Below are 24883 nucleotides of genomic sequence, written 5' to 3' on the forward strand. Positions count from 1 at the left end.
ACTACTCCAGTGCATTCTATTCTCCACGTAGAGAACATATGCAGAGGGTAGGGCATCGACAAAGCCTGTTGACATACTTGCAGGTAGACTACTGAAGGTGGTTGCGAAGGAGGGTAAACATACCTTCTTACCCCTTAGCAGCACCCTAGGACAGGAATGATAAGAAAGTAGGTTAGGCTTAGGCCGAAATTAATAGAATCCATGGTAAGTAGATAAGTATACTGGAGAAAGGCTGTAAAGATAATAATAGTACAGTGAGGTGATCTTGTAATCAGTACGAGATCGAACTTAAAGCTTGTCAAAGCTCGTAAAGGAAGGCTTTTCGCCTACGGAAATTATACTATCGCCATTATTCTCAGCTCTTGAGTTTTCCCATTAGCTTGTTAGGAAGATTTAGTATTAATGAATAATATGTGACACCCAGTAAAACTAGAAGAAGTCAGTGTGCACTGTCCTAAAGCTGCTTTACACTAAGACCAAACATTCAAGAACAGTGCCGGCATTTTACTTTCACTTAGTTTCACTGAAACAGGGAAGGTCACTTGAATGGTTCGTGTGTGTGTTTGTGTGTGTTCGAGTCTATGTTTACTCTGTACTAGGATTACATCTTTATTTCCTAAGACAGGGGCTGTATTAGAGTACCCCATTGGTTGTTGATTTAGAGATATGTCTGCCGAGTAGAGCTTTATGCGATCACCTTTTTTGTTGCTTCAATTTTAAAAGGAGAACTCCATAGGGTTACATCAGGTCATAGATATAGATCGGGGGAAGTTGTTTTTTTTTTTTTGTTTCATAGTGAGACCTCCTAGTGACAGTTGTTCTTTTGTTTTCTTCACATCTTTGTCGTCATTGTCCTCATTTTTCATTTTAAATTTTTTGTGAGATCTCGTCCTGGTTCTTGTCGTCGCTGTGTTTCTTCAGTAGCTGTTATTTCTAGGGAATGTTAGGAACAGGTGGCTAGCAATAGGTAGGCAGGGATTATTGCCCTTACCAGCGTGTGAGTGTGTTTGCTGCGTCGTGGTTTCGCGTCAGAACCCGATGTCATACTATGACGTAATTTTAGATTGTACGTAGAGTGAAAATTTTTCGGAAGACAGCAGACGGCTGGGAGAAGTGACGAGAGGCGGACGGAGTGTGTGGAATGTTCGATTTGGATCTTGTGTGTTGATCCCAGACAATATATTCGTGGTCGTCGACTAGGTGTCTGCCAAGTAAGCACTTGCCCCTATTAAGAACCGGAACTTGTTAGTGGTTCCCCTAAGAGTTTTCTTCGTGGACATCAGCCAAGTGATTATTATTTCAACATGTCTCACTCACTTATTCCAAATCACGATGTAATACAAAGCCCAGTTAAATTACAACACGTAGATAGAAGTCACTAAAAAAAAAAAATCACAAAATTGTTACTCCTTCTGGTTCTCTAAACCCGCATGTGGCAAAGTAAACTCACACTGGTTATACAGCACATTCAGATTAAAATCGTCTTTCTTTTTTCCTGTAGAAAATGCAAGTTCACTTTTGATTAGATAATACAACCTCTAGCACTAGAAACTTTGATTGTAATATAGAATTCGACATTCGCACGCATAGGTAACAAGAATCATGCATCATGGACCGAAATGTTCCACATGTTTTCTTGCCGTGTCTGTTTGTTCCTTTTCACTTGTCTGATCGTTTTGAGATTGCAGTAAATTCTTGTTTTTACACTATCACGGAAAACACGTCAGTCAAAATTCATGCATGAACAGACGTTCTTTATTGTGACATGCCAGCAAGTCTCTACAAATACAAGAAATTTCAGCAAGTATTTGAGACCTGGATGCCTTCAAAGCTTAGACGGTAAAAACAAAATTTAAGTTTGCAGTACTGTGAGTTGACCTCAGGAAATCTGCTCCAAAGCGACGTTTCTTCTCTACATCCTTTAAACACAACATGATGATATATAAGCACATCACACCCAAAACAAACAGACAATGAAGAAATAGAGCTCAAAAAGCGAATTTTAACAATCTTTTAGCAACATTTTTATAACACCGAGCTGAAATCGGAAAATGGCATCAATGTCTCCTTCAAGATAAGGACAGGCACGCACACACACACACGTGAACACCATTCTCCATCTCTCTCTCTCACACACACGCGCAGATATCTATAGGCGATCAGCTCAAAATGAAATGCCATTTCTTATTTCTTCTACAAAGTCAACTTTACTTTCGATCCGATATTACAATTTGTAGTACTTGAAGCACTAACGCTTTTCATGCAATTCGACTTTCAAACATTTAGAACAATCTTGCTCCACAGCTCTCTGTGTAATTAGAATCTCTAAAAGTGTCCTAGAGGATAGTGTTATGATTGTAACTATACCTTGTCATCCACTGTCTACCCTTGCCACGTTGATCAATCAATCCAGGTAACCTGCAGTTGGTGACAAAAGATACATGCATGTCCAATGATACATTGTCAGACATGACTTCATATCCTGCTAAAGACAAACCAGTCTGGTTAGAAATAACTGATAGAAAAACTCCCTAGGGCATTTTTTCATCTAAGAAATAGACCTCCAGGATATGCACGAAATATTGCAATGGCCGCTCCCAAGACCTGTGTATGTGTATGTGTTTTGATTGGGGTGACAATCAGTAGACAAGATACACTCACCTGCGCTACACGGTGGCGAGCGCTCTATTGTACGGTTTGATCGCCTCTCTTCTTCTTGTGTTGGGACCCAGAAGTCGCAAAAAAATTCGCGAGTCGTCCTCAATCTAAGATTTCTTATATGCACCTAGTTAAACAACAATATAAAAACAACAATTTGTGGTCAGCACGTTAAGAAAGCGTATTACGTACTACAGCCACTACTTTAAAACATCTAAACTGATACAGTTTCTTTACCCTTCTTTACCAATCTAATTCCTTCGCTGTTTGTAAATTGCAATGGTAAATAAAATGTAATGGACAATGAAAGAGGCCGTCAGCCATAAAAGGGAGATCACTCTAGCGAAAATATAGAAGAAGCAGACGGCATTAGCAGACATGACAGTGGAAGGATGTTGTGTAAGTGTTAATGTGACCGTAGATGCCAGAAAAAATTAGTTTCCTAGCCAAGGTTTTTTTTTTCTCTGAGTACGGGCAATTGGTTAGAGCTCTTGTGATCGAGGACTGCATCTAGATGAATCCTCTATCGCCTTCAGTGACAGACCCAACAGGGAATTTGTTTATCTTGAACTCTTTCTGCATTCTGATATTTTGCACTAAGGAATAGTTTAACTGTTGTTTTATCTCTTGTCTATAATCTTTACTTTCAAGACGTTTTTATGACATCTACAGCATTCTTTAAGCCAGTTGCGTACATTCATTTCTGGATGTTTATAATTGAACTGGAATCTTAAAAGAGAACGATTCAGTACATATGAGAGTGATGACTACGTAAAAGCTGCCTAACGGTTTAGTGTCAAAAATGTTTATTTACCTTTTCGAGATGCAAGCCAGGGGAATCGCCAGTGTTATCATGATAGATTCTGATAAAGCATACGTCGCTTAAGTTAATCTCGTCGCCTACATCGAAGCTGTCTCGGGCACCTTGCCGAAAGTCGTTGTTCAACCAAGCGTCTAATAATATTCCATCGGATTGTCGCCATTTGCGTCAATGAGGATAATGTACACACTGGCGTCAGTATCGGCGTGCTCAATATCCGATGTGTACGTATATATAAACCAACGTGTTCCTAGAAGACATCATCATCATCATCATCATCATCATCATCATCATCATCATCATCATCATCATCATCTTGATCATTTGGCTGCTTTTAAGTAGGCCTAGTATGTTGTCTATTCGACTATATTAACAGAGCACACATACAGACCACAATCAAATCTACAAACACACTTTTACCGAATTTGTCAACAAGCCACCCTAGACACTAATTGGGGAGGTTGTTACTTCGCCATTTCAACTATCAGACCAGCTTAGCCGTCTGCTAAAGACGCCTTCTTTTAAAGGAGGATACCTGGTACATATATTTTATGTGGCTAGCGTTTAAATATTAAAATTACAACTCTTTAAAATTAGAATACATCATGCTATATGCATTTATTATCTCCTATTTTAATTATTCCTTATTTTACTTACCTCTTGTATAGAGAGCACCATTGACACCAAAACCTACAAGAAGCCAGAACAGAGGTGCAATTCGCCACATGGTAACTGCTCGAATCAAGAAGCTCCAACTGAAACGAATGTGTTTGCATTTATCTAACACAGACGACGTTCAAATTTTGTATCAAAATATCTGAAATATCTGTGACGACAGTTTAAAGCTTTCGCAGTCAAGCGATACCATCGATTCGAATCTTACATGAGCGTGGAAATGCACGCAGACAAAAAAACACTTCCACCGCTTATTAAAAAATAATAATCTTAAAAAAAATAAATAATAATAATATTGTAAAGCGCATATTCACACTCCTAAGGAGCATGCTCTTAGTCAGAGCAAGAACGAAAAATGGACAGAATGCAAAGGACAGGAAAACAAACAACACATGCGCTATAAAAGAAACAACAACAGTACTAACAAAGATTAAAATCACATACAAAAAGCGCAAAGAGGATTCAAGTAACAAAAGCAGATATTGTAACAGGAAAACGATCAAGAAAGGGTGTAAAAAAGCAGTAGTATGATGTCAAAGTGTGTCAGGAGGAATGTTTACGGAAGAGGTTTGATTTTAGTGCACGTTTAAAGGTTTTAATAGCGGGTAGGAGCCTCACATTTCTCGTATATCGTCTCGCCATTTTTTTTACAAGGGGAAAAGAAAGGTTACTCTGGGAAATTGACGAAAGTTCAGTCAAAACAGACTACCCTCCCTTTACAAGGCAAGTAACTGTGTTCAGTAATGACCAAGCTATCGTAAATAAGCGATTTCTTTACTAAAAAAAAAAGTGCTGTAAATACCAAAAAAAAAAAAAATAATAATAATAAAAATAAAAACACGATGGTCCTGTACGCCCGTCGTGCGGAAGTGGACTGTGCGCGCGTGCTGGCTTAGGATCCCCTCGCGTCTTCAATGAGTTGCAATATCCCAAGATCTATGGAAAAATTGTTTTACCTCTTTTTAGTACATTTTTTTTAAAGTGTAATTAAATTAGGACCAGTAAGGTATAGTCATATGTATAAATGCTCTATAAATTCTCACACAAAAATTAAAATTAAAATTTAAATAAAAAACAGTTCACTTCTTTTGGACTGCTGCATTTGCTATTGCATTTCCACCTGAAATGAGTAGCTGCTAAAACTAAAGGTTTCTTCTTAAATCTTTGAAATATGTTTTACCAAATTTAAAAAATAAATTATTTTAGCAACACTCTAAAGTATACTTTCTAATCACATCAGGCGTACATTTCTTTATCTCAAGACAAGGACTTGAACGCGAATAGACAATGGGTGTATGAATAATATTTTTCCTTTTGGAAAGCATTGTCTTCTTGTTGAACATGAGCCTGTAAAAAGAGGTGAGCAGAAAAAAATTCTTATAAGCTGTTCTTAATAGTTGATATTATATACTCTAGCACACCTATGTACATTTCTGCAGTTAAAATGTGCATATCAAGCTTCTGTGTTCATGTTTGCTTGTATTTTATAAAGAATCATAGTTGAAAAGTAATGTTTCTTGACAGACTATGTTAAGGCCCCCATGTAGCACACACCACGACCTTAGATTATCAGCATGAACACACACCAATAAATAAGTATGTTGTTGCCTAGCAGACATCTAGCATTGACAGTCTAATGCAAAACTACAAAAATGAAACACAATATTTAACAAAAACAATTGAAAAGCAGAAGTGGTTATTGAGAGGGGTAAGAACGATGCAGAAACAATGTATGACACGGTTCTAATCAACCGGGTGGCTGCACCTTTACCCGACGACTCGTACTTACAACAGAAACTCGATATCTGACACGTAGACAGAAGCCAGAGGCAAAGAGTTGATAGAAATATAATCAAAAAGGATATCTGCTCTCATTGTTGTGGCTACAATCTAATCAACTCAGGGACAGATCATACACATTCATGCTTACTCTCAACTCATATTGTAATTGCTGTTATACTCCTCTATTTGTTTTCTCTGCTTTCACAATATGATTGCTCTTGACCGAGAGTTTTAATACTTGTGAAGGAAACCATACTTGCCAATGTAATGATTTCAGATGGAGACTTATAATTATATGCATTTATTGTATGTTCTTTTACCTTGGTTGATGTTTATGTCTAACTGTCGACAGACGTAACAGTTTTTTTGACTAATTCTAACACTAAACCAAGATTACTGCTATTCCCACAAGTTAATTTTTTTACATATATCATTCAAATATAATTTCCACACATAACCGTTTCTTACAATTCTTTTCTAATTTTATCTAGTACTGTATATGCAAAGAGGATGTTTATGGTGTAAGTGACTGACTCCATCAAGTCTGTGGTGGTTAAAGCAACAAATGTTTTGCTTCTTATTTAATGTAAGGGGTTCCTTGTTGCTTTCTTCTTGGGCCTTTTTATTCACTGTACACATACCCTCTTGTTGATGCATTAAATTTATGAAAATAATAAACAATTACTGGAATCTGATCTCGCTTCCCAGTTTTAATAGGTAGGCACTACTACACATAAAAATGTTCTGATAAATCTCAGATGTCTATCAACACATTGAAAAGGAATGACGATAAAAGTACGAGCCTTCCTACAACCTTTACACATAAACTGAAATGAGTACAATCTTCTATAATGTTAAACTTTTCTGACGCACCTTGCTATTTCCACTAACACACAATTATCCCTTGAATCTCACATCAATGCAGTCTATAACTTCATCTTCCTTGATTCTTGCGGTATCAGTCAAATCCTACCCTTCCTGTTAATGTCTGTTTTGTGTTTCCAGTTACTCCAGATCCAAATTTTAATTTTCTACTGGGCAAACTTCATATACCTCAAAATAACACCGTTCTTATTGTCTTCCGGTTATAAAAATATCTTCTCTACAACCTTCACGGCTTGATTGCACTTTGTTACCCTTGACCTCCCGACCTCGACCCAGCTTCCTTGTCTAAGGTACTGACGACTTACTATGGTCTGCTTGTCTTTCCATCCTTGTAGATTGTCTACAGTTGGTGTTGCCCTTTGTCCTTATTAAGAGGTTGTTTTTTGTTTTTTTTTGCTGTGATGTAAATGACCTCCTTTTCGGCTTTCACTAATCTCTGAATCTTGCTATTCAAGATAGTGAGATCATTCGGAGATGAATGATGCTTCATGACTGTTGATAATTTTGTGGTCGTGCGTGAGTAACATACTAAGAAATGCAAATACACAATTCAGTTATTTCCATTTAAATAAATGATGATTTGATAAAATTTAGACTTTGTATTTAAAACCTTAAACTTGTGTATGCTATTCTCATGCTTATAAGTTATGAAGTGTCTTTTGAATTACTCTGTATAATGTTTAATGTAGAAATCTGATTATACTTATTATACAGGTTGCTGCCAATAACAAGTGCAGATACTGCTCTAAAATGATTAAAATAGTTTTCTTCTTACTACTGTTCTCTCCTTGTACCCAAGGTAAGGTATATTCTTCAAGATATTGTTTTTAAGGTAGGTGGGTTCACTTAAAAACGATATTGTTTTTAACCAGGTAATTTGTGTGGACAGGACAGCATTTATGTTTGTTATTTTGTGGATAAATGAAAACTGCTTTTTTAAAACTGTGTAAGATTAACGTAGAAATGAAATGTGATCCCGGAGCAGGCACTGGTGGGATAGAATGTCTACATCTTCTTCACCATTAAGTTATACCTTTTTTTGCATAAATTAGAAAAAAATATTTAAAAAATTAGAAAAAAATATAAAATGTATTCAGTGTTACTGGATTTTTGTTATTGAGTGATATTCTCTCTGTTTGTGTAGGTAAGATATATATATATATTTCTCTCTGTGTGTTTGAGAGGGTGTCTATGACACAGGAACACAATGTGATGTACTTGGAAGGAACACCCTAAAATGCATATTTCCCAACAATGTCAACTCCACGCGGACAGACTTTGCCGCCTATTTCTATCCCGATGACAATAGTTATCCAGGTACATTGTTATATAAATATAATTATTTCTAGGAGCTTTGTTTTCAAAACACATTGGGCTGTTATTATTTAAAACAAAAAGTAATATAAAGTGCAAAAGTTTTGATAAAAGACTTGTTATCTACAGGATGCATAGATGTATATCCTATGTTTACTGCAATGAGTTATGAAGACACTAGCTGACAACTCCATTTCACAAGTACAGAAAATAAATAAGTTTAAAAAAATTAAATAGTGTAATGCTAGTCTAATGTTTTAGTGATGCCTATTTAAAAACAATCTGAAATGATTGTGTTGCAGAGCTGCTTATTGACTGTGGATGGGTGGATGACAGGCTTCAGTGCATCCAAAAGAAAGGTTTCAGGTGCATGAGACCAGTGTCAAACATTGCCGAAATCAGACTGCATACACGGTTTGCTGTGAAAGCTGGAAAATTCGGATGTATAGCTGAGGGTGTTAGTCATGAAGATGCCAAACTTTGTCAGTATACTAGGAGCCAGCCTGAAGGAAATGACGAGAGCCTGCATGAAGAAGAAAAGAACTACAGACGTGAATGGGTTAGAAAAAGCCTGTATAAATCTCTGACAAAGAGCCAGTTTATAGAAGACACACCGAACAGTCATCTGTATCCTTTTGGTAAGCATAAATCACTACACTGTTCATATGTATGTTTATCTACAGGCAGTTTCACATCTTTGCCTTGAAAAATTACCTGCAGGCACACTCGTGCACACACAAGCACACAAAAATGCGAGTTTTTATTTCACAAAATAAAGTTTGGGAAAAAATACATCATAAAGAGCAGCTTGGCATTACTGGTAGTACAATTACTGTACATATCGATATTTCACCTGAAATATTATAATATAATAATGAACTATAGTTGATGGCAATTGAAATGATAACGTTATATGTAGTTGCTATTTTCTTCACTTTTTGTGGTTTATGTATTTTTATTTTTATTTTTTATTTTTAGCTGGAACTAATCTGCATCTTTACTCCGCAGACAAAGACTTACCTCCAACTATAGTTGTACCTGTCATCGGAGCAGTTATTGGGGTCTTATTCGTCTTGAATTGCCTTTTGCGGTACAGCCGTCTTAATCATAAAAGTAAATGCAATTTTTTGTACTTATTCAAAAGCATGAGAGCTACTTACCAAATACTGTTTAGGAATAAACATGGTAATGATGCTTATGGAAAAAGCTTAGGACGATAATTTTGAGACTGATTACTTTACTCTGCAACCACACCAACCATAGCATTGTCTTAATCAGCTGGAAATGTTAAGAGGAAAGGAAACAGAAATCATGGGTCGGGAATGATGTTTGAGATCTCAGTAATTAATTTCATTGAGCTTCAAAAACTAATTTTGGCAGTTTGGCTCAATGTATGGGGAATGTCATGCGAGCCAAAGCTTCAACATCAAAAAGGAATTTTTCGTTCTTGGAGCAATCTGCAGGAGCTCAATGAGAGCAGAACGACTAGATCATCAGTTGAAAGCTTTAAAACCAGTTGAAGGATAAAACATTAGAAAATGAATGAATGAACTAACAAACGAATGAATAAAGGAATGTAGGCAATATTCTAAAATGGTAAGGTTTATTAGGTTTATTGCCTTACGGTTCTTTTCCAGAGATGTGTTCATCAAACTCACAGAACGCAGAAGGAGGCAGAGTGTATGGAAAACCTAGATGGACATATTTTTCTACCTTCTGCATTTAGAGGTCTCCTCATCACTATTTTGTCCTGCTCAAGCCGATGTCACTAGGCACCTTATGGAAGTTATAGATGGTCCTGTTTCCCATTGAGATGATGCCATAAATCTTGTGTATGCTTTTAATGAAGAGGTTGAAGAGGACGAACAAAAGCACAAAATACTACCTTATATTTTATGCACCTTCAGTTTCTTTCTTGTAGCAAAGCTAACAATTTATTGTAAATATTTAGACACCATGTTATAGTGGACGCAGGTAATTTCGTTTACTTTTTTCGTGTCCCTTGAAGAAAGATGTATATAAGACTAGATCATCTGAATGCAACTATAACCTGAAGGGATGACATTGTCCTGTTCATGATTGCTTTTGTACTAGTATTTTGTCACAGACCAGTACATTTTTTTGTTTAAATGAAAGTGTTTCTGATAACTTTATTTCTAAATTACGATAAGAACTGCTTTCACAAAGACACCAATGAATAAATAAAAATAGAAAATGCCTTACTTTCAGGAGTTTACTCGCCTCCTCATCACTATTTTGCACAAATCAGGTATTATGGAATTATAAAAGCGAGTATAGAGGATGTAGATATTGAAAATCTCACTCAGTTTAATAATCCAATACATATATAAAGAGGCGCACTTACGCCCCTCATACACACACACACTGTATCACAGTACAGACACTTTATTTGGCACTACTTCATTCATTATTTTATTGATGCATTTTATTAACTTTTTCTCTATTTATAATAAATGACTTTTCTGTATGTAAGTATTAGGTATGCATGTCTGCATGTCTGCCTGTGTGGGTTTTTTTTAGACTGCCCAAATCGTCTTATTGCTGCACATCTGTTCGAGATATAATTACTTTGTTTTTGTCCCACTGTGTCCATATTTCATTCCCCCTTGCTCACCCCAGACACTTTTATCGTCAAACACTGCATGAATAAAAGCTAAGCATGAAGCATGGAGAAAGCATGTTGTTGTGTTTAATAACACCTGGCAAAAAGCCCGACTTTAATAATTGCAGGTAGACTGTTGTAGGTGGTTGCGAAGGAGGGTAAACATACCTTCTTACCCCTTAGCAGCACCCTAGGACAGGAATGATAAGAAAGTAGGTCAGCTTTTAACTAAAACTTGTTTACAGTACCTTCAAAAAGGCTTAGGCCCAAATTTATAGAATCCATGCTATTATCACAAGTGGAGGTTAAACAGACAAACAGTTTTTCTCTCTACAAACCAACACATTCAGGTGAGTACTGTTTAATTTTCAAATTAAATGTATGGCTTTAAAGAATATGTTTGTTGATTTAAATGTTGCTTTAAAATAAGACAGGCATGCATAAAATGTTGTATATATTTAAGAAATGTGTATTTCAAACACTTCTTCTGGCAATGTTGTGCATATAATGTTATTTCATGCATCTTAATGAAACTTGTGTAGGATTAATCTCCAAGTACACATAATAATTCTAATGTATCTACTTTTCAGTTAACGTGTATAGCCGTTATATATCAACGGTTACAAGCAAGCAAACGAATTGTTAAATGAGATTATACAATGTTTATTATTTTCCACACAAAAGATTGTTAGCGGTTACCGTAATTATTTTTGTCTGAGTTTTTTTAAATAATGTGCCATTTCTGTTTTTTCAGAAATATGACTCCTTTAACATGATGAAAAGTTTATTGTGCTTCCTTTTTTTGCTTGTGTCTCAAACACAAGGTAGGTCGATGACGTGTTTTACTTATTTATGAAGATATCGAACTTAATTACAGTTTTCTGTTGCTGTGGTCATAAGAAGTTGATATCTGAAACTTTTGACACATTATATAGATACTTAGTAATGCAAAGCACATAATTTTTTCTGATTATTAAGAAGGTTAAATGAGATATAATTCTGACTGACTCAGTTTGTAAACACTTATAAGAGGTAGATGACTGACCTTCATCACACATTATTGGATATGTACAGATTATATATATATATATCTTATGTGTAAATGTGTCTGTTGTAGGTAGAGCAGTAACCCAATGCGATACAACTGACAGAACGACCTTAAAGTGTTTCTTTCCAGAAAACATCAACTCTACACGCAAAAATTTTGAAGTGTACTTTTATCCAGAGAAAGGCGACGAAGGTAAATTACCTTCCAAATTAAATATGTAAAATTTGGTTGTATTGTTATCTCCTACTTCCTTTCATCATAACATGGATTCACATTTTGTTATTCTAGCATAAATGCTAGCAATTGTATTGAATGTGATATGTTGTGTTTACTTAAGTGTGATAGTTCAGTTTTGATGACTTAGGATCTCAACACAAATTTTTGCAACAGTTATTTACAAATACAACATCTGCACACAGAAACACATATATTTAAATATACAAAAAGTCTTTTATTTAAAAATTAAAAAATGTTTTACAGTCGCGCTGGTTGACTGTATCTGGGTAGTGAACGAGCTCCGTTGCATCACACAGGAAGGCTTTGAGTGCAAGAAGCCTGTGTCAGAAGTTGCAGAAATCAGTGTACCTGCAAGATTTGTAAATCAGTCTGGAACCTACAGATGTATACCTGATGGTTACAGCACCGACAGCATCCAACCCTGTCAGTTTTACCAAACCGAGAATGAAAAGACGAAAGAAATGTTTCCTCAAACGAAAGGTAAATTTCAATCACTCCATTGAAGATAATTTTAAAAAAATGTTTACTTACATACTGACATATACAAAGATTCAAAATTACATAAATGAACCAGTTTAACAATCAGTGGTCCATGGCGAGTTTTAGCACCAATACATTAGCAATGGTCTCTGAATAATTTGAGAAGAACATGTCATAGACAAAGTTAATTCATAGTCCAGGAAGCATGCTTAGCTGCTTGTATTTATTTTGACTTCTTCTTCCAGACAAGGAACATTCTGCATTCACAGATTGCGAAGCAAGCATAGCTTCGGAAGGATCTCACGTAACTTTGCAGTGTAGGTTCTCGCTTACCATTGACAGTTTCACTGTTCATCAGCATGCAAGTAAGTTTTATTGGACGAAAGTAATTATAATAAATACTTAAAATGCAGTAATTACCACCCTTCTTCAAGCATAATATAGGATGAAGCTTTTGTTTACATGTGCTGCCAATGCATTGCACATTTGTTTATTTTATTTCACATATTATTTGCGCTTTTCAATACAACAAAATTTGTTTTTACAAAATATAATCATGTGAACTTTAGATAACCATGTTATTTTTTTTAGGTGTTTTGGCCAACTACACCAAATCAGAATGTCGAAACTCAGACAGGTGTGAATATATGGTTGAAGACCCATACGAAGTATTCACCGTGAAGCTGGACATGTTAGAGGATCCATATGGCGAGTACCAGTGCCACCCAGGTCACATGCCATCGCTTTCGTTTGATGTCAAAACCTGCATCGTAACTAAACAGGATGAAAGTAAGATGATATTCAAAGCCTGGCTAAATTTCTTTAGGTCACATAAATTTCGGAAATTCTACTTTTTAAACTCTATGATGATGATGATGATGATGATGATGATGATGATGATGATGATGAAAAAATATAGGAATATATAATTCTTGTGTTGTCTATGCTCCTGAATGTACTCAACTGTAAGCGCCTCTGTATTATTGCATAAAATATCTAACTGGTTATTTTTTCTTGGGTGAGGGAAAGTAATAGAAAATCGTTTAGATGTGTTGTGGGTGGGGAACATACTATTTAATGTGTTCACAAGCATCACAAATTAGGTGGGGCTTAAATCTCTGCGTATATTTTACAATTTAATAAGCACAAGCGCTTTACTGGCAGAAGAGGACAAGAATCAAATTTTATACATATGAAATTCCATCTCTTTTGTTTAATTACAATTGCAGGATATTTCAGACTTAAAACTTTTTTTTTTTGCTAAAGGCTCATCTGTGCCAGTTATTGCGTTAGCATTGCCTATCGTCGTTATCATCATCGTGTTGATGACAATAGTTCTGCTGGTGTTTCTCCGACAAAGAAGGTATTTGTAATTTCTTTTTAGTTATTTAAAATGAAGACAGTGTTTTCTCGTGTTTTGAAAATAGAATGTATCAAAGTGTACATCTGAAATATTGTAGGAATATAAAGAAATAATCTAATACGGAGGGACAACATACTTATAAACGCTTTAAGAAAAAGAAGAAAATGACAAGAGCACAAGATCGAACATTTTATGTAAGTAACAACATTAAATAATAAACATCAGCCTCTTTGTATACATATGCTTTACCCAGAGGTCCTTGTTAGTAAATTTTAGAACTTTAACCGAAAAGCAAAGCTACGCAGTCCTGCTAAACGAAGCAAAGAAAATGGAGAAACAAATTAAGGAGAGTTGTACTAAAAAATTTAAGGTTAAAATAAATAATACTTACGAGAAGAATGAATCAGCTACAATTCACCATTTATCTAGCATGGATCGTCACAGATGTCCTCAAAATATCTCTCTCCTAAGAGAAAAAAAAGCGTAGTAAATTGGGGAGAATGACCTCCACTAGTAATGGTCCTACACATTCACTTCTAGTGATACTCAGGTATTAGCCATATTTTTAGCTTTGCATGCGCTTCCTACTAACAAATTTTTAAACATGGAAAAGAATCCTCCCTACTGATGTCAGGAGTTGTCCAGAAATCGGCCCCAAGAGACAATTGTCTCCCTTTGTTCTTTGAGAAAAATGCTGAGTATTGGATCGGATTCTTTCTAGACTTTTATGCAACTTACAAAAGGGCAAATGGGAATTTTTCTCATTACAAGTGAATCTCTGACATCTTCTCAATCCTAATGACTGCAATTACCCCTAAACACTCACTACCAAGTTTTAAATGACAAATTAACGCTTAAGTGTCTTATTTACGATTGTAAATCTACTTCATTTTTAAACACTAGGTTTAATTTTATTATTTCTTAGCTAATTTTTCAGTCGTTTGCCTGAAACCTGTGTTAAAAATTATACAATAAAAAAAGTAGTATAAAATATGTTTTACTTATGCATTTATATCCTTAACAACTGTGGGTGTTATTTAAAGCATGTGAATTTATTTTACTCCACCCAGTGGTATTATGTCAAACAGTTAACCCCGTTTTTCACAATTACATATTTTGGTAGAATTATGACTTCAGATCAAATAATGGGAAAATGCTGCCACGAATCTTTTCTTGGAAAGACACATTTGTGTAACTAAATTGTTTTAGTACTTATTTTTATTTTTATTTTCAGGAAATACGCAAAAATAAGGAGGAAAGCCAGTGAAGACTTCCAGAGAGGTCGAGTTTCAAATGACTTTGTGTTTTTGTCCGTGTAGGAAACAGGTAGGTAGGGAACAATGAAAGAAATGTATTTTCTTACTTTAGTGGTATGCTATCCAAAATCTTGTTTCCTCGAAGATGCATGCTGAATTGAAAATCAAAAACGGATGCCTCCAAAAATATCGATCAGTTTTTCCATCAATAATGATGACTAGTTGACTATTTTATGTATTTGCTTCTTTTCTAGTAATACCACGATTGCACTTTCCAATATTGTGAATGACAATACTGTTTATAAAAAAGAAATCATTATTTCTTTACTTTGTATAACAACAACTTCATAAGTTTTGCCACAGCCTCTCATGTACCATGAGGGTTGACTATGTAATGCAACATTTTGTCAGTTCAAGTGAACAGTTTGAAAAAGCGTGAACTCTCGTTAGGCGTCCCAAGAAAATGTTGTATACATGTTATCTACATTATCAGTATTGCTTCATGTAATAATAATATTATTTTGCTATTGTGCATTACAATAATGGTATATATTTTAGACCAATTTTTACTTGCATTTTGGTGTGTTGTTGTGATTTTTGATAGGATAGAATACGGCGTTGAGCGCTGTTGTGAGATGTTACGTGTTATAAGCATGAAAAATATTACTATAACATCAGCATTATTCTGCAAGATCTGTGCATTATAATAATGCTGCCTATGAAGGATTTACTATTCATACTTTTATTCGTGTGATGATCCTCAAAAAGGCGAGGCTATGTTATTAATTGCATTATTATGTGTATCACAAAACTTTTTTGTTTCTAAAACTCTCTGCTATTGTGGAGAGGTTGATAAGAACTGGAATGTATTTCCAGCTTTAATGTACACAGGGAAAGAGCGTTGATCGCCCTTGTGTAGTGGTTAGTAGATGCGCTGTGCAGGTTATCAGCGTTAGTACTACTACCTGTATTATAAGTATTATTTTGTTTTTTCTCTCTTTTAATTCCTGTTAATAGTTTATTTGTTCATCCGCTTTGGTGTGTACTATGAAAAAAGTGAGAAATGAGGCATAAGCTCCTTCCTGAAAAAGTTCTTTTCAAGTTATCTGTACTATTAGTATTAAGTATTATCGTGATTTTTTTGTACATTATGTACATTATGGAAAGGTCTTTATGTTTATTTTAGTTTTTTACTTGCAATGTTTGCTTACTTTCATGAATCTTTTAAATGAAAGGTATACTTTGGCGTTGATCGCCTTTTTTTGGGTAAAATTCAAATCTGAATTTTTGGTAGTATTATTAATAATAGTAGTCTTCACAGTGTTGCTTATTTTTATGATTTTCAAAAATGCAGGCTTACTTGCTTGCCTAGGTGTTGTTTATCACAACGCCTCTAAGTATTTTATTACTTGAAAATATTGTCAGCTTTAGTGTGTAATATCAAATAGCTGTCAGAGCACTTGTTATTGTTTAGCAAATGCACTATAGATAGCATTTACATTTTAGTACTACTATGTATTTTAGAATTCCTTCTGTGTTTTAAAATGATGTTTTGGTACAAAAATGGTTCTATCTTACTATAATTTTTCACTGCGTGGGGATGGGGATCTTGGGAGAATGTGGATATGTGGAAGGTGGCTAATAATAATCATAACAACCAAGTTGGATTTTATGGTCGATTTTTTTTCACTTGGAGTGACCTCCTTTGGCCTTGATATCTCTTGTGATCATTAAGAGAATTTTGTATACAACGTATTTGAATTATTAGTATTACTTCATATTTTAGTATTTTTTGGTGTATTATATTATTTTTCCTGTGCTGGAGTTTACAATTGTTTTAATTCGAAAAGACAGATTTACTCAGGCGCTGAGCGCCCTGTTGAATCTGACGAGAACAGGTCGTGTAATATTAGTGTGACTAATTGGATTTTTTTTATAAATAATAATAATAATCATCATCATCATCATCATCATCATCGGTGAGTGGATTTAGTCTTTTACTTCATTGTTTTGTAATATGACGATTTTCGATAGGAGAGACTTACCTCCCTTGATCATCCTTGTGAGGTTGTACATAACTGGAATATAATATTAGTTTAAGTTTACAATGTTAAAAGGCATTGATCGTCGTTTTTGAGCGCTTAAAAAATCGCTATACAAATAATCTACAGATTGGAGTTGACTAGATGCATTTTCATTATTGTTTCTGTGCATTATAATAATGGTTCACATATGGACGGTCGGTTTTACTTGAAATTAGATATTCAATAGTGGAGAAATACTTTGGTGCTGAGCACCTTTGTAGGCGCAGAAGTCATCGGTATAACTAGTCTTACTAGTAGTAGACTTTCATCACTAAGCATTATAATTTTATTCTTCATGAATTTTAATGATTATGTCATATGAATTATACCTAACTACATTATTTAATTATGGTGTATCAGAAAGAATGGTGTAAATCATGACGATCTTTAAAATATTAATTGGAATTACTTGCTACATGTTCAAGATGAAAAACTTACTTATTTGGATTTTTGTACATTAAGACATCTTTCGTCATGCGTGCAAAGTCAAAACTTGATTTAATTTTTTTTGGAAATGAATGCAAAAGGGACTTTTTTCTAATCATTACTTTTACGATGAATACAGAAAAAACCACCAATAATCGCCTTTCGAATTTTCTTAAGGAGAATAAGGTATCTTTGATTTATGTTTTTCGTTATGAATGCGAGAGAAAAGATTTTAGTTTTTTTTCTCTAACTACAGGGAAACACACTTGTCAACAAGTCATATTTTTGGCTGTGGTAATAAGAAAACAAACTTTTTCCACACGTCATTTCTTCGCTACGAACATAAGACAACTTGATCTCCAAGGAACAATATTCGCTAGGATTACAAAGGAATCTCCATCAAGTGATTTTTCGCTTTGACTAAATGAGAACAGACTTTCCCACAAGTCAGCTGTTGTCTATGACTATTGGGGAACCTTAAACAAGCTCATTGTTTTTGCTAGTATTACACGAGTACTCATCAATAATAGTCGAGTGGTTAGAGAGGACTAGAGCAGCAGAGTTGTCGAGGAACAAACCTCTCCTTGTTGACCTGTGTGTCAAGACTAGTTTCCTGGCTTCATATAGGGCTGAGAAAAACTAAGGCAAGCTGGTCTTGAAGCAAGGTGATTGAGTTTTCTACAATTTTCCCTCGAAGATACCAATCTCCTCACCGCTATGTGTACAAAATCAAGATCAAGTTTTTTTTTCTTTTTACTTGTTGATGTGTATTTAACGTCCACATTTTTCAGACTTACAGAATGATGGTAAAGTCGAGGGACTTGCATTAGCTTAAATTTCGTTTTCGAAGCTTATACTCTTAGTGTCCCAGATTTTATTCAGCCTCTCCGTTGCTGTCGTTGCTGGTGTTAGTCTTTGAGGAATTCCCGCCATGCAGTTGTCATCTTTAGACAGCCTCAGACTCATGTATGAGTTTACATCGTACAGGAAGAGCTTGCTTTCTAAAGACGAAGAACAACTATTCTCTATAAAACGTATATTTTATATGGAAGACAGTAGCAGAAAACTGTGTACGTATTTGCGTCAGAGGGGCATAAACTACGTTTTAATTTTATTCTTTAACCTTTATGTTAAAAATTTGTTATTACTTGTACAGTTTGCTATAAAGAAGATAAACAATGCTTATATTTCATGAACTTGATCATGTTCTGAAATACTCATTGTTATGATTATTTTGCCTTTTTATTTTTTAAGTCGTAGGACATTTCAAGTTACAAGTTTAGTCAGAAATAAAATTTTGTCAAAATATGTATAGTAAGACTATACTTATTTGCATGTTTGAGTGGCTGCTGTGATTGAAGTATATTTTCTTATCTTTGTTTATATATACTTACTTTCTCGCAATTGGAAGTAAATTTCATTGAAAAACTAGTCCAAACATTGACTGGCATCCAGGAACATACAGATAAGACATCAAGTTTCAAAGTCCTTAAACAATTATTGGCTCATTGAATTAAAGAAGCTGACTACATGTGTTGACATCTAATCTAAATTTGATATAAAGTTGAGTTCTTTGTAATATAAATTGCTGCTTTCTCACTAATCAGCAAAGTAAAGACGACGACGACGACGAACGACGGACGAAGCCATATTTGATGAGGAAATAAATTATTATACTAAAATTTGGTCTAGAGAAGTAAAGGTCGTGTTAACTATTATAAATACATTTAATATAACCCAGAGAAAATAGGGAAATCAAAACTGACAGTGGGTGAGGCTGATGTGAAACATAAGGAAAGTCACTTCAAAGTAGTCCACCTCCTATGACACGAACGGTTACTTTAAAGTATAGAAGTACCGATGTAGCATCGTCCTCGCAATCGGTCGCAGGCAGTTGAAGAATAAATCACAACAATAGAGCATGGAAACACGACTTGTGGCTTTTCTTATTTTCTTTACAGGGAAGTGTAAACAGCAATACTATCAATTGTGAGTATACCAGCATTTTACTCAATCAGAAAAACTTTGAACAGCATTTATGTTACATATTATCTGTACAGAGATTATTCTCATATATATATATATAATGCAATAAAACTAACAAACATTATCTCGACATTAGAATTTTTGTTTGTGACCCAATGATGCTGATTTTATTCACCATGGCAAAACGAGTTGTTAAGGAAAACACACTTTTGTGTATTTTACAGGTACACCACCCGACTCAAATACTGTCGTCTGATGAGAACCGCGAATGTGAAGAAGACAATACACCAATTTCAGTTATCCACTGACATGGACAACAATTGAGCATTCGGAGGACTTTCGTATTGAAATAAAGATTTGTGACAATGGGACACTGCTCATAGCTTGCAGGTGCCGATGGACCTCCAGTTATAAACCAACCTGCAAACGACTAGTCAATGATTCCGTCTGCTATGCTGATAATTCTCAAATGGATTTATCATTACTTGTTAGAAGAACATATAATGAGATCAGGTGGCTACTTTTTAAACACAACTCAACCCCAGTAATAATGAAGCACACGGCGTTACAAGTCACTTGTAAGTTTGTTTGTTTTTTTTAAAATTGTTAAATTCTCTCAAATCAATTTTAACATTTTATTCATGCTATCATGTTGTGATGACTGAAAAATTCTTAAACACTGTATTTTGTGTGGAAATTCATATAGCAAACTTTAGATTTGTTCAATGTGAACAGTAATAAACAGTTACTAGCATTATTAAAGATTTTATACACCATCGTAAGTGTATCTTTGTTCACAGACCCAGCCAGAGTGACAGGACTGAGTGTCAATGACCAAGATGTTAACAGTACACACATTGTTGACGAGAACCAGGAGGTCACAGTCTCCTGCTCATTTGTCAATGGAAATCCTCCAGTCAATATTCGCATGGTGGACGAGCGAGGAAACATTCTGAGTTCTACAAAATACAAAGAAGGTCCTCTCGTCCTTTCTCTTGGTGTGTTTCACTGTCACAACGTGTGGCCGGTCATCGGATGTGAGGCGCAGGGTTCGGAACTCAATAAATCTGTGACCATACTTATTAGATGTGAGTGTTCTGAAAGTTGTTATTGCTATATATAAATGTTTCACATAAAAACATAAATAAATTCATCATCATCAACAACAACAATAAGATCATAATCAGTATCATTGACTTCGTTTTTGTTTTTGTCTTCTATATAATTTTTTCTGTTTAGGTGCCCCTCAGCTTTCCTACATAACTAACCAAGTCTCAGATTTAAGAAGGATTTTAGATGGAGGTCTGACATTTGCCATGAAATCCTACAAAGGCGATGTGAGGAAATGTCTGATGGCCCAAGTGCAGCCAGAAACTATGACCAAGGAAGTGAACTGTGAAGTAAGTGGACATGCTCCAAAGTTCACGCTGACCCTGCGTTTTGTCAATAAATCCTGGATTGGAGAGGGGACTTGGACAGTGCAGGTCATGAGCGAGATGGGTCCCTCAAGCATCACTTTCCAGTTATTTAACAGCACAGGTAATATCACGAGCATTGGTTTGCCTTTGTTTCTTATTTATTTAGATGCATAGGGTAAAGGTCTTAGGTTTGTTCTTTTTCTCATCAAGAACGAGCTTATTTGTTTAAATCATTGAATTTGGCTTTGATGTGAACAGCGACAAGCAGATATATGTACTAAGTATAAGTAACTGAGAGTTTATATGCCTGCTACCAGAAAAACCACACAAATATATTGATATATCTGTCTGTCCATCTGTCTACATTTGCTGAACACAAACAACATTGTTGGCTTACAATTCCCACGGACACAAGGCAATATGATCTCGGATTTTCCCTGGCCAACCAGAATAGTAATTAGTTCATATGTGAGAGCTAGTAAACCAGCCTAGTAAGCAATCCGCTTAAAATTTTATGTGGTCAATGCCACTAGGTCGACATAAACGAGCGTTTAGTTCATGGCAACAGTTTCTTACCTCAGTCTCCCATCTGATACCTTGGGGGAAGTGGGAAGACATGGAAGTATCACTTCTGTCAGAACTAATACAAATATGTGTGTATGTGGTGTGTGGGTAAGAGTATGTGTTTGTAGGAGAGATGTGTGACAAAGGCGATTAAAAATAGACAGAAAGAGAAGGGCTGAGAGATAGCACTCGAAAGGAAATAGAGAGGATGTGAGTGGATGAAAGAAAACTTTAAATGTGGTGATATACAGCAAAGAGAGAAAGAAAACAATTACTAATCGACTGACTGACTCTGCCAGACTTGCTCGTTAATTAGAGTTAAGTAGCTTTACAACTTTAAATGTAATTCGAAAAGTGTCAACACATTTTTTTATCATTGAGTCTAAAATGTTGCTTCTGCTTACTTGCGCGAAAACAAAATAAGGCAGAGGTAATGAAAGCTTAACTTGAGTCAACTAAATATTATTATATGCCTGTATACGCCTCTTGTTTAAAACGAGCAAACTCTATTACAAACCTCCATTTTTGAAAATCGGAGAAAACGGGAGAAGAGGAACAGACGGTGGGAGATTTTTGTAGGAATGCGTGAATGTCATCCTCCCATGGCGATTGCTGCAGTGCTTCATAAAGGGTCACACCAGGTCAGAACACTTCGTTTTTGTTGTGTTTTGTGTTTATGCATTCAGTGGTGCATGCATGAATTTTGACAATTTCTCTGGTCTTGTATCCTATTACTGGTGGGTGGCAATTGGGAAAAATGACAGCTGTGTCTGTATTTGTTTCAATTTTGAGTAACATATTTGCATGCTTTAAAGGAGGAAAATTTTTTAAGAGGCCTGAGGCCCATTGCAGGGGAATCCAAACAGTATACAATACAATATAAACCAATGCAACAGAACATACATCGGATGCTGTTTAATAAATCAAGTAGTCAACTATTAGTTACTTTCTGCACTTCTAATACTTATTAACGATATACTTGCTAGTATTTTCTAATAAGAGCGATAAACGGAAAGCAGATAGATAATGGTAACATTTTTAGGTAAATAATTTTAAAGTTTAAGATATTCCTTTCATTCCATAAATCTGGTTGTCACAACAAAAATATTTAAAGCAAATAAAAACATCGTTTATTGTACCAATGCATTTGGTTTTCCTTCAAATTCCGAACTTAAACCGCTAACATTTCACATTATTTATTTTGATTAGGTTTCTCTTAATTCGAAGCTTTGATGACTCTTACTGTCATTTAGATTGAAAATTTTCTTTATTAGTGTTTTACGTTCACCTTTATAAATTTTTACCTTGATCTCGTCTTATCCAAAACTAGGGAAGCGGGTGTGCAGCACTTCCTGAAATATCTCCAAAAATCTACATTAGAATTCACACCTGTACTTCTTACAAACACGAAGCTCAAACTCTGCGGAAAAAACAACAAAAACTGCACGAAATGAGGTAGAATTAAAAAAAAGAAGAATACTTTCCGTAAGTTCAGAAATAAAATACTTTTACTAAGGAGTTTCCTACTGTACTAAAACTAAGGTAAGTACTAAATCAATTTTTCATAAAGATTCGATTTGTTTTTCTGTTTGTGTAGGGAGTGTAACATTTGTTTACAGCAAACAAGTATCTTTATCGTGTTTGCTTTCTCCAAGGGACTTTCTTGTTACTTAAGAAAATATAAAAAACCTAGACAGAGAATGTGGATGAAGAAAAATATTAAGAAAAAAATTTAAGAAAAAAATTACAAGTTTCTAACTATATAAATATACCTAGTAATTATTTAGAGTGAAGAGATTGGTATTATTTATAATTCTTTTGAATCTGTCGAATATTTTAAGGTCAAGAAGCTCTCTGGTCCTGCGACGAAAAATATCATTAACCGCAGTTTTCTTCAGAGTTGAACGTTACCTACGATAAATGCACATCGTCAGATTGTATCAGATGATAATAGATAAAGGAATTGGACTCGAATTTAAAGAAAATATATCGGGATGTTTGTAGCAATGTAACTCTATAACAATTTATTAAACAAAATAAATTAAATAATTTGCATCAATTTAACCAGTTTTGTTTGTGTGTATGGGTGTGTGTGGGGGGGGGGGGGAGGGGGGGTCAAGCTGTCGGGTTCTAGTCCCTCCACGCTCCCAGTCAAAGAAGCTCAGCAATTACTTATACGTCTGTAGCACGCGAGGAAACAGATCCCTCCTCAATAAACGAATGAAAAAACACACACACACCCAAGTAGGGATATTACCTAATAAAACTTTATTCACAGTGGCTAATTGTAAACAATAAATAACATGAAAGAACAATAAAACAGAACTAAAAAACACGAAACAAACAAACAATAACAAAAACGACGACCGCACAAACCTAAAATTTATTAATGGATAAATTACCGCACATGGACGCAACAACAGGCCTGAGAAAACAACAAAGCAGCTTAGAACCCTCTGACGTTACAACGCTACACGTACCCGTCTCCCGGACTCCCACACTATAGCTGGCCACGTCTGTGCTCGCCAACAGCGCTCCGTCAGGAACACCCAAGCTAAAGAGGAATGACTAAGCGTGGACAGGTAATTAACGGGAGCTCCAACAGAAACACCCAAGCTAGAGAGGAATGACTAAGCGTGGACAGGTAATTAACGGGAGCTCCAACAGAAACACCCAAGCTAGAGAGGAATGACTAAGCGTGGACAGGTAATTAACGGGAGCTCCAACAGAAACACCCAAGCTAGAGAGGAATGACTAAACTACGCGTACACAAAGGGGCTCTCAGCTTTCACAATCTAAAAAGCTCGGTATCAGCGATATTTATGTCTGAGCGCAGCTCTCTGTACTCTCGAGTGTGAGGTCCACTTACCGTGACAATATCACTAACCCTACTTTTGCATAAAGAAGACATAAAAACGAAACGAAACAAAAAAGATATGGCTACACCGCAATCAAACGCCGTCAACTGGCCCTCCCACCTGCGATCATGGAACTAAACTGGGTCAAAACCAGTGGAAAGACTCCCTTCCCCGTACCCCCACCTACGTCAAGGCACTTTGTGACTCGGTACGGAGTTTGTATGTGCGTGTTTCTTCAAAAGGACGAGGGATTTTTAACAGGATGGTTGTTTGAGTAGAAATTACGAGCTAGCCAATTTATATTGAGTACGAACCTAAAAGTGATCAAAAGAATGCAAGAGCCAGTTGCTATCACCTTGAAAAGGAGGACAATTACCAGCTTTCGGGGATCATATTTATGGTTTAG

The 24883-nt window shown here is 35.5% G+C and overlaps 3 protein-coding genes and 1 long non-coding RNA gene across 6 annotated transcripts; 3 read left to right on the forward strand and 1 right to left on the reverse strand.

Annotated features, from left to right (window-relative positions):
- The first annotated feature begins 405 nt into the window (after positions 1-405).
- Positions 406-9908, forward strand: LOC112567927. Of its 2 annotated transcripts, none has more exons than XM_025244824.1 (6): positions 406-1211; positions 7535-7619; positions 8003-8137; positions 8437-8772; positions 9113-9247; positions 9772-9908. In XM_025244824.1, the coding sequence occupies exons 2-6, from the start codon at positions 7571-7573 to the stop codon at positions 9858-9860; spliced, it is 744 nt and encodes a 247-aa protein (XP_025100609.1). In that variant the 5' UTR covers positions 406-1211; positions 7535-7570; the 3' UTR covers positions 9861-9908. The 2 variants fall into 2 exon arrangements, with proteins under 2 accessions (XP_025100609.1, XP_025100607.1); XM_025244822.1 differs by lacking the exon at positions 406-1211 and adding an exon at positions 7293-7336.
- On the reverse strand, positions 1746-6948 carry LOC112567934. Of its 2 annotated transcripts, none has more exons than XR_003099943.1 (6): positions 6809-6948; positions 4136-5089; positions 3473-3728; positions 2662-2785; positions 2368-2418; positions 1746-1919 (listed from the first exon to the last, which is right to left on the reverse strand). It is a non-coding gene; the product is annotated as an uncharacterized LOC112567934 (long non-coding RNA). The 2 variants fall into 2 exon arrangements; XR_003099942.1 differs by lacking the exon at positions 6809-6948 and adding an exon at positions 5400-5517.
- Positions 9909-10968: 1060 nt separating the features above from the next.
- On the forward strand, positions 10969-18957 carry LOC112567920. Its single transcript, XM_025244809.1, has 8 exons — positions 10969-11107; positions 11512-11581; positions 11875-11997; positions 12286-12522; positions 12768-12887; positions 13114-13311; positions 13789-13885; positions 15120-18957. The coding sequence occupies exons 2-8, from the start codon at positions 11530-11532 to the stop codon at positions 15202-15204; spliced, it is 912 nt and encodes a 303-aa protein (XP_025100594.1). The 5' UTR covers positions 10969-11107; positions 11512-11529; the 3' UTR covers positions 15205-18957.
- Positions 18958-19938: 981 nt separating this feature from the next.
- On the forward strand, positions 19939-21372 carry LOC112568822. Its single transcript, XM_025246319.1, has 3 exons — positions 19939-20215; positions 20438-20725; positions 20877-21372. The coding sequence occupies exons 1-3, from the start codon at positions 20107-20109 to the stop codon at positions 21227-21229; spliced, it is 750 nt and encodes a 249-aa protein (XP_025102104.1). The 5' UTR covers positions 19939-20106; the 3' UTR covers positions 21230-21372.
- Positions 21373-24883: the final 3511 nt, after the last annotated feature.

Source organism: Pomacea canaliculata, linkage group LG7 (assembly GCF_003073045.1).
Source record: "Pomacea canaliculata isolate SZHN2017 linkage group LG7, ASM307304v1, whole genome shotgun sequence".
In the NCBI taxonomy this organism is placed as follows: domain Eukaryota; kingdom Metazoa; phylum Mollusca; class Gastropoda; order Architaenioglossa; family Ampullariidae; genus Pomacea; species Pomacea canaliculata.

Coding starts and splice junctions, on each gene's coding strand:
- LOC112567927 (XM_025244824.1), top strand. CDS start 7,571: ATGATTAAAATAGTTTTCTTCTTACTACTGTTCTCTCCTTGTACCCAA. Junction 8,773..9,112: donor CAGTCATCTGTATCCTTTTG/GTAAGCATAAAT, acceptor TTTTATTTTTAG/CTGGAACTAATCTGCATCTT. Junction 9,248..9,771: donor CAGCCGTCTTAATCATAAAA/GTAAATGCAATT, acceptor GTTCTTTTCCAG/AGATGTGTTCATCAAACTCA.
- LOC112567920 (XM_025244809.1), top strand. CDS start 11,530: ATGATGAAAAGTTTATTGTGCTTCCTTTTTTTGCTTGTGTCTCAAACA. Junction 11,998..12,285: donor TCCAGAGAAAGGCGACGAAG/GTAAATTACCTT, acceptor AATGTTTTACAG/TCGCGCTGGTTGACTGTATC. Junction 12,888..13,113: donor CACTGTTCATCAGCATGCAA/GTAAGTTTTATT, acceptor TATTTTTTTTAG/GTGTTTTGGCCAACTACACC.
- LOC112568822 (XM_025246319.1), top strand. CDS start 20,107: ATGGATTTATCATTACTTGTTAGAAGAACATATAATGAGATCAGGTGG. Junction 20,216..20,437: donor CACGGCGTTACAAGTCACTT/GTAAGTTTGTTT, acceptor CTTTGTTCACAG/ACCCAGCCAGAGTGACAGGA. Junction 20,726..20,876: donor TGTGACCATACTTATTAGAT/GTGAGTGTTCTG, acceptor TTTTCTGTTTAG/GTGCCCCTCAGCTTTCCTAC.